Here is a 19,337-nt window from a genome sequence, read left to right as displayed (position 1 = left end):
AGGTGTCAGAATGGCATCTGCCCTATGGTATAACAGATGCAAAACTGTGTGTTCTGACACCTTTATCCTATGGCAAACATTATGTTTTTCAACAGCCATTCCAATCACTGGGTGACCACCCACACATCAATAAGCCTTGGGTACGCATGACCCCCTTTCTTGGGATTGACCAGTTGTTCATTTTTGGCAGGTACTAACCACTGCAAACTGGAACCTCCTCGTAAGACCTGCCATTTTGTACATGTTACAACCCAATTAACTTGCGATCACTATTTAGTCTTTGTCAGAGTCGCTCAGATCCTTACTCCTGATCATGTTTCCTGCTTTCAACAAATCATCTTGAAAATCTTCAGTAGCACTTGAAAGCACTTCATTGATGACTGCTTGGTGATTTGATGTTTTAATATACTTGCTGGAATCTTAACATCCCTTTGGAGTGTTTTCAACAGTATTTTTAAAGTACAAAAGTCAAGACAGCATGAGAGAAAGGAGATAAGCTGGATCATCCGCACATTAGGTTTAAAATATTAGGCACCAAGCATCTCATTTGTTTTTTGTAATTATTTAGGTGTGCTTGCAAAGTGATTGTATTTAACACCATGCAAATCCCACAAAGTATTCAAGGATTGAAATTCTACAAAAAAAAAGTTTTGATGCTAGAAAAGGCAAGTATGGAAAAAAAAGTCAAATCTGCTTTATGTTGACTTGAGAAACGGCAAATGTGATGGTTATGGTGCTGCGTTCTACAAAGACTTTATATAAAAAATAAGTCAGTTTAAAAATGACAGATTACATACTAAAATGATTCGGATCTAAACAACTCAAATGAAGAAACAGAACAGGTAATAAATCTGTACTGCCTATATCTCTAAAGAGGACAAAAATGACATCTATAAAAAGCTAACTACTTCAAATGTGTGCAATGAATGTATTTTGGAATTTTAACTATCAGTAATAAATAATGGAGATTAAGAAAAACTAGTGACATGCTTTGGCCTGAAGCTGGACTAATGCAATGTGTTGAATATTTGAATTGCTGTATTGCATATCCCAGGCGTTCCAAATGAGATCCAGATGGCCTGCGCAAAGCAGAAATGTATTACAGCGAAAATTGAATGTTTTACTTGCTATTCAAATGACTTAAGTATTGATCTGTATTTTTTTTAAAGCAGCATTATTCCAGTAAAGTCTAATTAATACCATTAATCTGGAAGCCAGACTTGTATCTCCGCATAGTGGTCTGTCAGTGTCGTGTTGGTGACAACAGCAGGCTTCCTTTACATTAGTGATGATAAAGTATGCAATATCACTGCTCTGGTACTGTAATAACAAGATCTTACATTACCACAGGGAGCAGATTTTACTGGTGGAATTAGCTCTGCCCCCAGGTTTCTCTGTTCAAGTTGTTCCCTATTCAGGAGAACCACCTAAAAGACATAAAGCACAGGGGCCAGGTATGATAGGACCACTAAGTATTTTTTTTTTTCTTTAACTTTACAGTAGTTCTAAACTCAACATTTTCTACTTTATATAGAACGTTAGACAACCCTTCTAAATAAAGTAAAAAAAATTTTTTTAAATAAAAATAACTAGGTGCAGCACTGCCCAGAGCCTCCTGGGATACCTACGTAATACATCCTGGGAGACACTGGCTGCTCCTTCTGCGCCTACGTCACCCGATCTCGCGCCTGTGCAGTGCGAGATCGGGCTACGTAGCAAAAAGGCAAGACAAAAGAGAAGACACAAAATGGCGGTGCCCACCGCTTCCTCTGCGCCAGGACGAAGGAGAATTTTAGGATGACGCCGGACCGGATTGTGGGAAGAACCAGAGCCATCGACGGATCTGCGGGATTAAAGGCAAGTGTGATTTTTTTTATTTTTAGTTTAGTTCCGGTTTAACAACTTTAGCTCTGGTACCTGTACAACCCTTTTGACCAGATCAATTTTTGTATTTCTAACATGAGCCTGTTTATTTGGCGATAGCTTAAGATAAAATAATAATACATACAATAATAGTTTAGTTTCCTTTAAAATAAAAAATGTAAAATATACAGGTTGCCAATCGAAAATCCAGCCATCAATAATCCGGATCCTTCAGAATTGTCCGCGGGTGCTGCGAGAGGAAGGCTGCCTGTGTGTGGAGGTAAGTATATAAAAAAAATCCGTAATTTTCAAAAAATCAAGCCCACCTTCGGTCCAGAGGTTACTGGGTTTTGATTGTCAATCTGCATTATGCAAATTTATAATAAAGCAAGCATAGACCTAAATTCATCTCCATATAAAGTCTCAGGCAATGTGAATAAACTGTATGCTCGTTTCAGTTCTTTCACTAAATATATAGCACATTTAGGTTTGGAATGGCCGCCAGGGAGCCTATATCTTTAAAATAAATAAACAAAGCCAGCAACAGAAGCTTCTATCTTTCTGCATCGATATGTTCCTTTTAAGCAAAGTTGTATTGCTTCCTGGATCTTAACAGCTCAGTGACTGACTTGTTTCCTTTTATTGATTTTTAATGTTCACATAAAAATGTGAATGTCTTTAATGAATTTTAGATTAGGTGTAAAGGAAATCAGCCTGATGTAAATAATATCTGAATAAATATTTAAGATATTATTGTAACTGTATTTGTACTTGGGGAAAAAGTGATATGAGCTCCCCTGTACAAATCAGAAATGTTAAGTGGGTATCAGAGAGAAAACAGACGTTGACCTAACAGAGCAGAACATTGGTAAGCATGGTGGCGTGCAGGAGGCATTTGTCAACCCCCCACAATGCACTTAAATGTGTGAAAACATGGAGCAGTATTCCTACTTTCAGATAAAAAGATGTACCTACATTTTCCCAAACATTGGGCTAGATTCGACCTTTAAAACCAAGCCAATACATTTGTAGGTAAATGGAGTGGCCATTTACCAGAAAGGAAAACCTTTGTCTCTTTATTCATGTTAAACATGCACCTGTGGTGTTGGATTAGATACAGATAAAAGTCAGCATCACAGGAAATGTTAAATAGGGGGTTTAAGTTACTGAGCTATTAATAACAAGCAATCTTCCTACACTTGATACTTAAACCAAATCATTTTTCAAACACATAATCATAATCAGTGGGAGCTCGGATGCTCTACTGCACTGAGTACAGCCCAGGGAATCCAGTGATTGAGACAAGTGTTCTATTAAAGGTCTCTTACCGTCCTCTGACAGGTTCACTCACTGACTTCCATGCAATTAGAAAAATAATGGAACTCTGCAGTACACAAAGGTGCTTACTTAACACAACACAAAGAAAAATGATGTACACTGACTTAAAGTAATCGGTCCTATATGACGGAAGTTCAGAAGTTTCCTGAAGCCAATAGTCTCTTATTGGCAGCATTGGGGATACTGAACCTTGTTACAAAACTTAACAAGGGCAAAAAGAGTTAATAGAGCATTGAATTATAAGAAAATTACAATGCAGAGATTGTATCCCATCTGAAAAGACTTTTTCATCCACTAAGTAAAAGCCTTGGATTTCTGGTAACACCCAAACCTACACACACACACTTTGATTAATGACTCAAAAATCCCACCCCATAGAACCTAAAAGCCAGCTGTACACATCCCTGGTCTCTTAGAAAAATAGTTTTACTATACTTACCTCCACAGCAGTCCATGTCTCTAAGGTTCCACCAGTACCTACAATCCAATACAACGAGGATCCCAACCCCCTGTAATTTTTCCTATAGTTAACAAGCAAACCTAAATTCTTCCGGAACTACCCTTTTAATTTTGCAAATTATGTATTCTCTGTTCCATACCAGTAATTTAGTAAAGCATTTGCACAATTTGGAGCAATTTATATGTACATGGTTAGGTAGGTTCTTTGGGCCTCCCGGCATTGTCGTAACAATAACCTTGGTACTCTCCTTACAAAAAAATCTATATCTAATAAAAGTCTGGATGCAACGGCATGTGGACAACCAAAGTTACAGTGAAAGTCTCACTCCCTTTTGGTTTAGAGGGGATCCTAAAATCCTATATTAATCCTATATTATATTCCTATATCCTATATATATAAATCCTATATATTAATCCTATATTAAAGCAGAACAACTGACAGAGATAGAAACATTCAAATTAAACTGTATGTAAATCCAAAACTTCACCTTGTAGTTCTAGGTAAAGTAGAGAAGGGTAAAAACTGCTATCATTTTCTTTTTACATATATGTCCCAATAGAGAGATTTCCATTTACTTTCTGTCATGATGCTGCAGCATAGAAAGGAAATCTCTTCAAAGGTGTATGGATTTTCCAATTATAATGAGAACTCTACACTGAAGGATTTCACCCAACCTTTTTCTAGAATGCTACCTTACTTTCTGTCTTGAAAAGTAAATCTCCTTGGTGAGGGGACAGACTAATCAAAACTTGACAAAGAGTCTAACCTTATTTTTTCTTCTATCCAAAACTATAAAAATAATACCTACACATACACTGTAATGCAGCTTTGTAATGATAATAATGAACAAAAACACAGTTTCAGATACAAGAATTTGCCTGGTATCAATTTCAGCTCTTTTGCTGGGCAGGGTTTTTCAGCTTTGTAATAATAATACTAAATAGAAATGCAAAGGGTTTTTAAGTAACAGAATTTGACCTAGTGTTGTTTTCTCCTCTTCTATCAGACCAGGTTTTTCAATGTGGAAGAGTTGTGTAAATCTTACAAATGGATGGACCGCAACACAAAAGCTAAATAAACACATTAAGATATGTATTTTATCAGTGTATTTAGCCATGTGCTTTAATTATTTAAGGCAATTACCACTCAAAATAAATTCCCTACTTGCCTTTGCCAGAAATTTTCTTTTTTACTGCATAAATCAAGTTTGAGCCACATGCGGTTTCCGGGCTGACCGCTAATCTGATGGGAGGTGTAAAAGAGGCACTGGAGCTTATTATTGTTCTGTGATTAGACAGTCTACAGAAAACCTTGTTTTTCTCAGATTACAAAATCAGACAGAATTGCAGTGCAATCTAAAAGCCTTGGCGATAATAAAATCTTCAGTCATGCAATTCTGAAAACGCCATGTGCAATGAAGGCTCGGCTAATTTCAGAAGGTTTAAGAATGCTGCGATTGATAACAAATTTTAAATGAGGTTACAAAAGGCATTACTATAATGTCACACCAATTAAGTTAGATGAAAAGATAATGAAAGCTTTTATTTCAGTCGATCAATCCTATCAAGATTGCACACAACAATTCTCCATTGGTTAGATAACAGAATGTTTGAGGACAAAATAATGGACATTTACCCCTCAACTTAGAGAATAATAATAGTACAATACATATTAGACTGTCATCATCATTTTTATTTTGTGAAATAAAGTTCCAAAGAATATGAACAGCTCAGATCAGAAGAAAAGAAAATCCAAGGGGCATTTGAGTTTATGCAATTTGCTTTTCAACAATAAAGAGTGTCAAAATGACCAGCACTTAAAGTAAAGTAAATTCTTCATTAATGAGAAAGATGAACTTTATACCAAGGACTATTATTGTTATTACTGCTGAAGGTCGTCCACTTCTGCCCTTATGCATGAGATGAATTAAAGTAATAAAGGGCACTTAAAAAGAAATTCCTTATTTGATGTGAGATGAGTTAGGTGTTTTGGCTGCTCAGAGCCAGGGAATGGACAAGGCTGCCATATCACTCTGCTAGAACCCCCACCTTCTAACATGCGGACCAATGCCAATGCAGTTATTCTGAATTCTTCAGTGAATGGAGTAATAGCATTAAAACCTAAAACTAACAGGTAAAGTAGGACACATTTGAATATAACACAGGGGAATTTACTTGCCACTGATTTCTGCAGTTTATGGATAAATAATATTTTTAATAGGAAAAGAGGGAGTCCATATAAAAATGTTTGCATTTAAATAGAATTTAAAACAATATCTCTGGTCTAACAAGATATAGTTTGTTTTAATAAGAGAAGATACTGATAATAATTTATGATATTTTTTTTATTGTGCTCAAGATGGCCTTTCAATTGCAGCTCAAATTTGTTGCAAAAAAACAAGGAAGATCCTGATCTATGCTACGGCATATTTCAGGGTAACAATGCTGGATCTTCATACTCATAGCAAGATAATGTTCTCACTCTAGGAGCTCCAATCACCCTCCTCAACTACTCATACTCACCTTGACAGATCCATTGCTTCTTCATTTCACAGGTGGTGGCAATACTCCGCACGTCTGGGTAAGGAGGAACAGACAACTTCTGGCTAAGACAGTGGTTAGGTTTAGCAACAAGTTGCTAGGGCTAAACACTGTTACATGACTAACACAATGGTGTCACCACCTCTTCATCTCCACCATCAGCCTACGCCAGCTTTTATTAACCTTTTTAACATGGGGAACACTTGAATTAACTTCCAGGGTTAGGGAACTACAATAGTCCAGTGGTCAGTGTGAAGAATACCCCAAACACTGGTGGCCATTGGAGGAATGCTAACTTTACAGAAAAAAATCATCGGTGTCAGTAAAACTGCCCTGAGAGGGAGAAATTGCCCATGGCTCACGGAACCTCTGTCAACCTCTGGAGCAATATAGATTGTGGCATTAGCTAAGACTTAGTCAGGAAAAGTAAAAGGGGTGCTAGCAAAATAAATAAGGGGTTTGAGCGGCAAAACCTTTACAAAGTTTACCGATACAAACGTGTTTTTCCAGAAAGAGGAACCCAGATTGTTTTTTTTTCCTCTTACCCACCGACTACTCTGACAAGAAAAGTCTTAATACACAAGTTCCAATTATAATGTTGTTAAGCTACCAGTACACATAGAAATTGCAAGGAGCCAAATCCATTAATAAGGCAAAGCACTATACAAAATACAAGCAGATAAACTAAATGCATCTTCTAATAATTGCTTTGTTTACTCTTTGCTGATTTAATGTAATATGCGATTGGTTGCTTTGGAATCCTTCAATCTGTACATCATTATTGCTCCTTGCACTCCTTAATAAATGTGCATGGATAGCAAATCTTCCAGTGGCGTTGTGGGTCACAACAATGCTATAGCTTAACAACTCCTGGGAGGAAACAATCTTCATATCCATTTTCCCAGTTCTATGTAGTCTATTTGGTGTTCTACAGCACACAATATATTGTAAACAGATGTGCTTCACACAATTTGCAGCATTTACACATTTCTGCTCATCTTTTATTTACATATTCTGCCCTTTTCACAGGCAGGAGATGTGCTGAAAATAGACATCAATGCTACCATAACCTCCAGACATTTAGGAGTTCTATGTCATAAGCACATTCATCAACCCACTAAATTAAACATCTTGCAATTTTTCTAGTCGACCTACTGGCTTCAAGTAGCTGTGTGCCGTTTCCAACACAGACATTCACATATACAGCTAGCTTAATAACACCATCTACACTTCTGGGGCTATCAATAAAAAAATGAAGATTAGAAAAACATTAAACAAGGTATAACAAACAGCTAACTAAATATGCAAAAGTGATTTTTCAAGGTAAAATATTAGAAATACAACTTAATTGTAGTGACATCCACTTGTTTCCAGCTTTCCAAACCAGCCAGGACCAATAAAGACTCTTGGCAGAACTTGTGTGTGTGTGTGTGTGTGTGTATAATATATATATATTTATATTGCCCTCACTAGCCCCTGAAATGATGAAATGAAGTGATTATGTTAAAAAAAAAAAAAAGGGCTTGAGTTCCTCACATTTTTATGCAATCTTTTTGTTCAACCCACTAAATTAAAGCTGAAAGTCTGCAGTTCAACTGCATCCGATTTGTTTCATTTAAAAATTAATTGTGGTAATGTACAGAACCAAAACTAGAAAAAAGTTGTCTCTGGCCAAATATTTATGGACCTAACTGTAACTACCATTCTGATGTAATCTGCTAGACAGGGATTTCCTATCTTCTTTTCTATCTGACATTTTATTCTCGTTGGCCAGCAATGTAAAGGGGCATTCTTTCCACTGACCACCACACTAATATACTTTAAACTGTGAATGTAGTACTTAGAGCAAGAGTTCCTTGGGGACCTAAAAGTTATTACAACACTCTCATGTTAATAAGCAGAAAAAGGCTGAGTTAGACTAAGAAACTTAGTCACTTCTCTAGGAACAACTACAGCCATTCAAGCCTAAATTTTGTATGGTCAAAGATAGGAAAGAGGAAAATACTCCTGTTAGGTACCAATGTGGTCACAGCATGCAAAACTCCATTGTTGTTAAATTGTTAAAAAAAACCTTGTGTTTAACTAATATAAGTTCAATTATGACTTTCACAAAGTTGTCCTGGAATAAGAAAGACAGAATCTGGTTGGTTGGTATGTTAAACAAGAATTATTATTTCTTTTAAACCCAAAACATGTGCTGGGTGCAAAAATGTCCAGTGTGCAAACTAAGAAATATTGGCGCAAGTGAATTGCTTCCAGACAAAGCCAATTTTTCATTAAAGCCAAGCAAATCATTCTAAAACATTTTCCACAATACAGCCCTTTGGTCCTTACATTTTTAAAAAGCTTACAAGGCAAGTATAGCACCTTTAGATGTAAAGGCCAACATGGCTAACCCTAATATGATAGATCCACTCAACTTTATGCACAGAAATTTCTAAAAAAAACAAAAAAAACTAGCCATGCCATTAACTGACTCAATAGCCCCAGCAGGACACATCAGTGTTGAATCTACCAGAAATCAAAGCATGAATTATTGAACGGTTGAGTGCAGACGTGAGTGCTAGCCAATACTGAGAGTTTATATATAGTACACTTTACAAAACGCACACTCTATGGTCACCAGTGGAATCCACGAAACAGAGGCTGCAAATTTTTTTTTCATTTGCGCTTTGGTAAAACTACATACACCAGAATAATTACTCAATCTCCAGGCATTTCATTTACGTATAAAAGCAAAACTAATTGGTATCGTCAGAAAAGTAGTTTATAAAAGAGCCAATTTCATGCCTACAGAATACAGGTTTTAATTGATCTCGAGTATGAAGGTCTACACCTGAAATATGCTTTGTTTATTAGCTGCCGCTAAACAACAAACAATCTTAATTAAAGCCCAAAGGATTTCATTAGTAAAATTCATCTTTTTGGAGGATGCACACATTTTAGATTAAGACTTCATCATACTTGGTTAATTTGATTGATTTAAAATAAGTTTGGATTTGATTAACCTACATATGAAATGTTACACTAGAAATGGAAGAAGAGGAACCTGGAAAGAATACTTTTTTATGTGGTTTTTATTATTTTTATTACAATTAAGGCGTTCAGTTATCAAGGCTAAACCAATGCTGGAAAAGCAAGCCAAGGTACATGTACAGCAAAACTAAACCTTGTGGGTAGGTCTGTGGTGGCTCCACACTATGAAAAGGTCATCAAAGAGGGTACTGTCAAGCATGTAAAGTTATTAGAGATAGGTGAAGAGCACTGTACATGAATAGAACATTTTTGAAACTCCAGGCAGATGGAGAATAATGATCACACTGAACACAATGCAACAATGATGAACATCATTTAAAATATGATCAACATTTTACATAGTTTGGGGATTTTCTTTCTTTACGATTAAACGTGAAGGGTGTAGGGACTTCAGTATGGGTCCTAATAGAATACCAGTGTTAAAAAGTATGCAGTGATATTGCTTTATAACACACATGTACAATGCCTAGGTTAGTTGCCTTGAAGTAATAATTAGGTATTGCTTTGTGAAATGCAAGCTGAGGTGGGGTTTTGGTTTTGTACCAAAAAAAATCAAATAAATCCATTTTTAGCCGAGGTTCAAAAGCAACAACCGAAAGGTAAAACAATGAAAAAAGAAATGCTTTGTCATTTTGTAAAGCATGCATATCAAAGCCAAATGGAATTGAGGGCTGAACAGAATATCTTATTTCAGTGAAGAACTGCATTAGTACTGCCGACTGCAGCATTTACCTGGCTGGCACAATACCATTGCAATGTTCTAAATGTTTAACATTCTGTGTATTACAGAATTGTATTTTGCAAAATGTAAAGCCTGATTTCACCTGATTTGCAAAGTAATGATAAAAGCATAATAGTTAATAGTGAAATAACAGATTCAGTATTCTAAAATTCTGAAACTGGTAAAGTGCCAGGAAGGTGTTAGTCAGATGTAACCTAAAAATGCAAAATATTTTGCATTCTGTACAGAATGTGATATAGTGGAGATTTTTAGGTATTCTCTCCAGAATCTTTAGGCTGGGTGGGAGGAAGCTGTAGACAGGTGTCAGCTCTTGTATTGTGACTTTACCTGGCTGTTTTTAAGTGGTTCATGAAAAGATGGGGTGCCTGGCTAGAAGAGGCTAGGGAGAACACTGTAAAAGTGCTAGTTAGTATGAATAAGTCCCTAAACTTCACATGCTCCATATTTAAAATAAAAATAAATAAATAAATGCTTTCAGAACTGAATTCTAACTCATCTTATAATTAGGTAACCTCATAGATAAATGCTGATGGCCATCACTGGTAAGCTAATAAGGAGGAATATGCAAAGCAGAACATTTTTAAATGGTATTTTACCTTAAGTTGAAATTTAGGTCTCTGCACACAAAGTTGCAAAAAAGGAGGCCTGGTACATTACTTGCGGGTAAAGTGCTCCTCAGTCACCAATGAATGGAATTACGGCGACCCATGTGACTACACTCCTGCCCTAAAAACTAGAAGACATCTTGGGTTTGCGGATTTGCTGCAAAAGAATCACACAGCAAATTCCATTTGCAAAGATTATTTATTTGACAAAACAAGGGTAAAATGCCCTTTTTTTACTTTATCTACTCCCACTACCAATTGCCATTTGCTGTAGTCAGAGAAAGGAACAAAAAGCAGTCGTGCAACCTTGCCCAAACTCTAAGTAACACAGGAATATAATCGATATAAAAGGCAAATGAGGACGTATTGGAAGTGTATTGATAAACATGGCAATCAAACAGCATTTTACAAAAAAAAGAATTAAATAAGAATAGAATTAAATGCACAGGGATCTCAATGGGAAACTCTTTTGAAATGCATATGCAAAATGACCTCAGCATGTTCAGTCCTGGCTTTCCTTGCGAAAACGAAATCCAAAAGCAAAACCAAGTAATAATGGTCGCAAGCAGCTGGGCAATACTATGATGAAATATCTCCCCAGTAGAGCTAAAGAAAGATCATCCTGATCCAGATCGGAAAATGGTAATCCTGCTGACATCCATAAATAACTAAAATATCATTTGCAATGGACAAGCCTTTACCTGTTCCATTTTTTTTCCCGAGGGACACTTCAGTATAAATCTGCATGAACAACTTATGTTTGGGTACAGTTTTACAGAGACTTTTACTATGAATAAGAACAAAAAGTTTGCATTTTGTCATCATCAATCAGTAAAATAAAAGCAGTGCATAGACGCAGTCCCCCAAAGGATGGAAGTAGGTTAACATGCAGGAGACGCAATTGACAATTTGAGAGAAAACTAAAGGGGAGATTGATTTTTTTTTTTTCTTCCGTTCTTGAAAAACATCTTAAGGTTTTGTTACAATTGTACATTGTGCATTAGAAGAAAAATGTGTATTCATTATTCCCTGTGAGAAGCAACTGAAATATGAAAGCAGTAAAGATTAAAGAAGTAAATTAATTGTATGTGAACGTTCAGTAGTCTGCTTAAAAATAACCTCACATTTATTAGCTAACATATTCTTTCCAATAGCGAATATGTGTTTGTTATGTCTGGAGACCTGGGTATAAAAAACTAAATACATTTAAGAAAGCTAAAACAGTATTGTAGATTATTCATAATTATTTATGAGAAACAAGTGGAGCTGCCTAAATGTATAAAATATCTAAATATAAAATAATGCAGTTCTATGGACCTTCCAAGTGACCTGATCTTGGCAACACCAAGGTAATGAGCTTGTACAGAAACTTTAATGTGTTAGAGTCTTAATTCAGAAACTTTAAGAAGTGTTCTTGTCCAGGAACTCCTGCATGAAGGTATGGTTCCAAATACTTGACAATCCCATTTCATGGACCCTCATATCTGACCTAGTGATAAAAGCTGACGACCAACCAAACTAGGCATATTATTAGGCAACTACATAGTCAATACTGGAATAGGTCATGGCAGGGTGCATTCAGGCAGTAGAGTAGGAGGAGGCAAACAAAATAATGACCTATAGATAGAGTAGCGTCATGCACAAATTAGCAGTCAGAAGGACAAGTTGAGAAGCCTGTAACAGCCAGAACTTTTTGGCCCAGGTATAGATATGGTCCACCAAGCAAAAGTTATACATGCAGCCTAGTGACCCCACATGCTGGATCTTGCCTATGTCCCAGTCCTTTTTTTCGGTCAGCAGATTGCATCGGCATGCACATTACAACAGGTCAGGCCCAAAGGTAAAGGCTTCAATATGAAGGACAGCCACACGACTAAGGAACCAGCAGCTGCCTGTAGGAAGCCAAAAGAGGTGTGTGGGGGGCTGTCATCCCCTTTATATATAGGTGTTTAAAATATTACATAATTATAAATTATTCACAATAAGATATATACAAGGATACCACATTAATCCCTTGAGTTTTTTTTATAAAGATTTTTTTTTTACCAGCTGAAAAATCTAGCAAGAATTCTGGCTGAATTTTTGAAGTACCTACCAGTCAAACCTACCGGCTTCAAAGTATTCACCTATAAATGACATCTCTATTACCAGTAATGGAGGACTTGCTGTTTAAATATAAACAATTTTTTTAATAATATAGCAGCTCTCACTTAATAAGCCCCACTGTTAACACTGGCACATCTGCAGTTTGCTCTTGGGCTCCATAATCAGCGCTGCTTGAAGGAAGTAGCTTTGTTGTAGGTCTCATAAATCACCGGTGTCGTCAAGGCTTGGAAAATATGCTTTTCTTCAAAAAACTATTGTTGTTAATGATGTATGACAACAAACATTGCATCAATATTCATTATCATGACTCTGCAAGGCTGGAAACAAGCAACATATGACTATAGCAATTTGTTTTCTACACCGGTTATTTGGAATTTGCAAGCTTAATACGTGTGGGGCATAGCTGCCGTGTTACATTTCACAATGCTAAAAGAGCAGGGAGTCTAAGACGCAATTCTGTTTAAGCAGAAGCATTCAAATGCAATAGCATAAGTTTTACACCGTTATCAGAAATGAGGTTGTTTGAAAACAAGTTCTGGTTCTAAGGAGGCAGGAAGGGGGTGTTTATCAAAATAAAAAGACTTGCCGCTACTGGATATATGTAGTCTGCCATTATTGATTATTACTCCTGAAAATGGTAATGTAGATCCCCTTGGAAATGTTAAACTGCTGACCTAGAAAAGGTATAGATAAGGAATTCTGACTTTTTAAACAATCTGATTTGCTGAATGCTTCCTCCAAGAGGAATTACGAGTTAATTTACATTTGCAAAAGGAGGCCAATAAGGACAGGTAACATTTCACATATACCTGCAAGGGCATTCTGTAGCCTCGCATGACGAGCAGCAAAAGCGAGAATAACAATATGGAAGCTAACAATGCCAAACTGAGTTTAAGGAAGTCATGTCTGGGCCCTTACACAATATGGACCTATTGGCAGTTGTCCTCACAGAACCTTTGTTGTAAATTACTGTATTACAAACAATTTAGGTACCTTCCAACAATTACTGAGAAAAAAATTATGTAAGGCCTTAGGTTGAAAGGCTTTGGGCTTGAGACAACAGCATCAGTGTGAGATGCTTCCTAAAACTTTCAGAATTCATTGACAGGATTATCTAACTGAATCTACATTTTTTTTATAACATATAGAAGACAGGGAAGGGTTAAAAAACAAAAAGGAATATTCCTACATAAAGATAGAAAAAGCTTTGACATTAAAATTCTAACCTGAATTACAGTGTCTGCTGACATATAAATTAGAAAGATCTAATGCTAAAGGTTGGCAAATAACTGGTAAATTAGTGTTTATTTTTCTTTCATGAAATGGATTTTGTCACGTAGCCCAAATTAGGCAAAGTGACAGGTTTTACAGATAAGGCACCAACACCTCCGTTCCTTATTACTCCATTCATCTGATTCAACAGTCTCTAGATCTATTTAACAGATCTGTAGTAAAAGAGACTACCTGACTAGATATAAAATTGCATGGATTGTTTAGGTAGGGTTTTTACTAGATAGTTACAGTAGATCAAAATAAGAAAAATTAGTGATTGCATATTCAGATTGCAAGTTGTTTGGCTAATTTTATTTTCAGGATGGGCTGGGCTGGTATTAGAGTGGAACAAGCTGGGGAATCGCCCCATGTGCTCCAGAACCCCAAATGACAGAGGATGCGGAGAGCTGGAATACAGGCCATTTGCAATTTCCACTACATGTTCACATAGGGCTTTGTGCTATCTAAAACCATAACTGCATGTGGGTGAGAGAGAACCATATGTAAGAAGACATATAAAACAACAAAACCACAAACAACATCCAGGATATGCAGGCTTTAGACTCCATACTCACACAGGTGACTAGTATGGTGGGGGTACGGGAAAGAAATATCAGTGGGTGATGGTACCCAATCAAGAATGAACAAAATGACAGATTCCCCTTTTCTCTGTCCCGCCCCCAAAAAAGTTTGTCAAGCTAATTTTAGTTTTGGGCTGGGTTTGCACTATAGCTGGGCAATGAAATGCTCATACAAATGCACATTGGATTGAGCTGGTTTAGGCAAGGCTTTTGATTACATGGCAACACACAGAAGAGTTGTGCATTCTGTGCTTTTTGAAGCACTGCACAAAACAATGCATGGCAACACAGTGCACCAATGCATTTGATGTGTGTTGGGATATGTTGTGTAAAAGTGTTACCACAGCACAATATTGGGAAAGAGCCCTTACAAAGCAATTCATGAGTACGGACTTCTAATTAGAAGTGACTTTACAGAGCATGTTACCCTTTGCTTACTGAACAGGACCGTGCACCCTGCCCTTTAAGGTTCTTTTACAAAAACAACTAAACTACGGTATATACAAAGCAACATCCTGGTCATTTGTCATAGGATGCAATTGCTATACTTACAGAGTTCTAACCTATGTCCTAAAGAATGGTTCAATTAAGGTCTTGGCACAGTACCTGGATTTTAATTGGGAAGTAATATAAATAAAACATTAAGTGAAGGGTGGCGAATCTATATGGTTGGTTTGCATAGTTAGCAAAAAATTTTTAAAAAAATCTGTGGTTTCTAAAATTAACATAATACAATACCATATCTTGTTAGCAAAACTGCTTAATGATGCAATATCCTTAAAATATATTTTGTATCTTCTAAGCTACAATAGTACCACTCAAAAACCTTTGGGCATAAATGGAGAGAACTATTAAAATGTAGTATTTATTGATTTGGAAAAGGTGTTATAAATCTCAATGTCAGTGCTTATATTTTCTGAGTACACAGTACATATAAAATAATATAATGGAGATAAAATATCAAGAAGAAAAGTAGACAGGGGTTTCTTTGGCTATTAGTGATCAGTGTATTTTCCACATTCCACATTTCTCGCACAAATTTGGTGAATACAGTAATGACAATACATTTAATTATTGCAGTCGTGAATACACACAATTAAAACACAATTTTAGGTGAGGCAACCCTAACTATACCAAGAGTAGGGATGTGCCTTCCTTTCTGGACATTAACTGGTTTGACTAAAAGTTGAAACAATTATGAATGCTCAAAAATCTCTATCCTGACGCGTTTCGCCAGAGGCCTTCATCAGGGGATATCAGAGACATCAGAGACAGTCAGAGCAGTTATTGGTAATTGAGAATGCAGATCTCTTTTTCCTTAATAATGGAGATAAAATTAACTTAAGGACCCCCTCCTCAATTTGTTTATAATATACTATATGAATTGCGATTATTGTTGGGGTGTCTGCTGATGCATAACAGCCTCTGCCTAGGATCCTCATAGTCCACCACACCTCCCCCAAGTAATACAAACTCCAAACTCTGCAAGCGGATCTATACTCAAAACTTTACGTTTTGGATAGTGCAGGGAGGGATAAGAATCCCTGCTTATAACTGCCCACCCAGAGTTTGTATTTTAAGCATTTATAAAGGTGTTTTAATCCAAGCTATATGGCAGAGAAGATGTAGCACAGGAGAAAAAACCCACAAACACTTGCAACAGCACATAATGCTTATAAAGATCCCAATCATTTCAGAGGGGTGTTTGGAGCATTTATTGGTGTCAGGATACATTTTAAAGTTCTTTAACACTGTCCAAATGATGCAAATTGCGTCAACACCCCAAAACACTCTAGATTGATGACTGGCTATCAGAAAGAATGGTCGTTTCAATCATGCGTACGGACACGCTGGGGAAAGCGCCAATGTAGACCAAATTTTTATCTCCACACTAATTGGAATAATGTTTAAATCTCTTCTTACATCATCCAAACATAATGCAAACCAAGCAACATTCAGGGACAATTACATAGTGGCGTAATAAATAGGATGAGTGCACACAGACTGACACTTATATATGACAGGTCCATTCAGTTTAGAGTTAATATCAACAAAAACAAATCTCTACACTCCCACTAACATAAATTCAATGACAGCAAACTGTTCCATGGTCATAAAAACATCACATAGGAGACTGTACTGGAAAAGAAAAAGAGATGTGGCACATCAGTATTTCAAATGGGTAACCACACTGAAGATATATATCATTAAAGCTTGGAATTAAATATTCAGTATCTAGTAAAAATTGGCTTTATAGTAGCTAATAAAACATTCTGGCTCCAGGGAAGTCCATTTAGAGTATATATAGTAAAGCCTGACTTTTGTCTTTTCAAATGCCAATATACCAAAGATCTAAGCATCACTTAGAATAATATGTATGCATTGAACGTTGTCCACCAGTTAAAAAAGAATGCATAATCTTTTTGAAGTCTTTTATTTTAATGTATACATGAATATGATCAGGTTAATTGTGATGGGATTACTGCTTCAGGCATGAAGTGAAGGAATCATAATTCTTGTACATACATGCAGAAGAATCCAAAACATTTCTGCCACAGCTGAACATTGCCCTTTCTGATAGGCAAAGCCTAACAATTCCCAGGTAGTGTCGGAGCCTAAAGCTGGGTTCTTTGAGCAGAAAAAAAAAGAATGGAGATGTTGGGCCAGCACACATAGATTATTAGGCACTACCAAGAGTACAGAGGGCTATGATGTACAAGAATAGGTGCTATGGTAGGATGTTGACTTTAAAACACAGTTCATCTAGATCTTGTACAGACTTGTATTATAATGTGGCAGTCACTCAAGTCCCTGAAACAATCCTTTGATTAAAAAGATGTTAGAAACTAAAGATACAGATAGGATGTGAAATCAGTCTATAAGAAAAAGGTGTTGAAAAAGCTCATGAGTGATAACAGTTGTATACTGCATGAGGATATCTGGAGAACAGTAAAATACCAGCAAAAGGAAGCAAAAAAAGAAGAAGGGTCATCTTATGTTTGCCTGGCAATATAATACATGTGGATATAAAGCTCAAACCTATTGCAAAAATGATTGTACATTTACACATTTTTCATATCAAAACAAGCACTGCAAGAACACAATTAAAAGCAATCATTCTTATTCAGGACTTACTTGTTCTGCATCATGTTCATTATAATCCAGTCTGAGGGGTACACGTTCTTTCCTATGAGATTCTTAAACATAATGAATGTTTCCATAAGAAAGTCCTGCAAAAAAAAACATTTTAATGAAACAAAAAAAATCTCTCTGAGCTAAAAATTGTAGATCAAAGAACCCAAATTTAATTTTTTGCTTACATATGGCCCTGTCTGTAACCAACTTTTTTTTCCTACGGTGACATTGCCTACTAAATCTATTGTATCTGGTAAAGAAAATAATGTAATTGTATAACAAATAAGGGGGAGGAAGTATGGGAAGCTAATAGGAAGCCATCACATAAACTGGAAGGTCTGCATTAAGACAAGACAAAGGATTTTCAGAGCACTACAGTCCTCCCAAGACCTCAGACTATGCTGTCCCCATCAATCCCATTCAGCAAGAACTACTAAGTTATGTAAACCTTAGGCTTCATTGAGCAAAGCTGAAATGGTCAACCATGTAAAAAAAGACTACGATTTGACTGGTTAAAAGAAAAAAACAATCATATTAGAAAATTTTATGTACAAAGCCTACATACATGTTCTTTGTATGCAGGCTGCAGTTTAAAGGTATAAATATGAGGACTGCACAACTCAAAAATAATGGAAGGAATGGGTTCCACATATTTGAAAAAATAAAGGCCAGGATGCACAAGGGCATTATGGATCATTAAGGCCAGATTAACATCTCTGCTTTTATCTGTTTTCAACAAATTCACCTTTATATTAGATGAAGGCAAGAACACATAAAAGGTCATTAAAAAGAAAGTTGTGAGTGTTCTGCATTTATGTAATCACAGTAGGAACGTATCATAATCTGCCATAATTCAGCTGCTCCAGTCCACCTCTGGCTAAGCTCTTGCCCTTCCATATGATTTCATATGCAGTGATTCTTCAAAAAGGTGGACACGTGTCATAAAAATATATAAAAAAAAAAACTGACTTCTTGCTGGTTTATTTTGAACTTCTATGCATAACTCTCAAAAAAAGTCACACAGAAACTACAATACTTGCAAAACCTCATGTTACTGTAAATATTTCAATGTATTTAAGGCTACAATATTGCTTTACAGATATTGTAAATAAATGTATATGTGTTCATAAACCATACAGGAAATTCAACACTTACCACCACATCTGTTCTCATTTTCCCGAGTGTTTTGATAAGATGACTGTAGTGATAGTCCTCCATCTGACGTAAAATCGCCGTCATGGAGGCAACAAAGTTTCCCTATAATGTAAATTAAAAAAATACAATGAAAATTACAATCTTGGATTCAAAACCTGATTATATATAAAAAGGTGCCATTATAGGAATAACTCTTTAGATGGTTGAACGTACAGAACTCAGTGTAAACAATCTAGAGCAGTGTTTCTCAACCTTTTTTATTTTGAAATTTTAATTTGTAATTTTTAGTGAATTTTTCACATAACACAAATAGGGTTACTGACTTTTTTTTAAATGTATTTATTTATTTAAAATGGCGAAAATCTTCGAAAGAGTACTTAGCTCACAGAATATTACTGTGGTGGATCAATAGGAAGAATGCCTTCTACATTTCTGGTCATCAGGAAGAATAATGGCTGTATAAAGTAGCTAAAAAGATCATTGGTATCAGTTAAACTGGGCTGA

General features: G+C 36.2%; 1 protein-coding gene across 1 annotated transcript in view; it reads right to left on the bottom strand.

Annotated features, from left to right (window-relative positions):
* LOC140339922 (dedicator of cytokinesis protein 1-like) overlaps positions 1-19,337 on the bottom strand; it is a 92,998-nt gene that overhangs the window by 72,383 nt on the left and 1,278 nt on the right. The window contains exons 2-3 of the mRNA XM_072424838.1: positions 18,834-18,935; positions 17,679-17,773 (exon numbers count right to left, since the gene is read on the bottom strand). Coding sequence (XP_072280939.1) covers positions 17,679-17,773; positions 18,834-18,935 — 197 coding nt within the window. The remainder of the gene's footprint in view (positions 1-17,678; positions 17,774-18,833; positions 18,936-19,337) is intronic.

Source organism: Pyxicephalus adspersus, chromosome 10 (assembly GCF_032062135.1).
Source record: "Pyxicephalus adspersus chromosome 10, UCB_Pads_2.0, whole genome shotgun sequence".
NCBI classification, from domain to species: Eukaryota; Metazoa; Chordata; class Amphibia; order Anura; family Pyxicephalidae; genus Pyxicephalus; species Pyxicephalus adspersus.
Note: the sequence above shows the minus strand (reverse complement) of the source record. Positions and strands in the feature narration are given on the sequence as shown.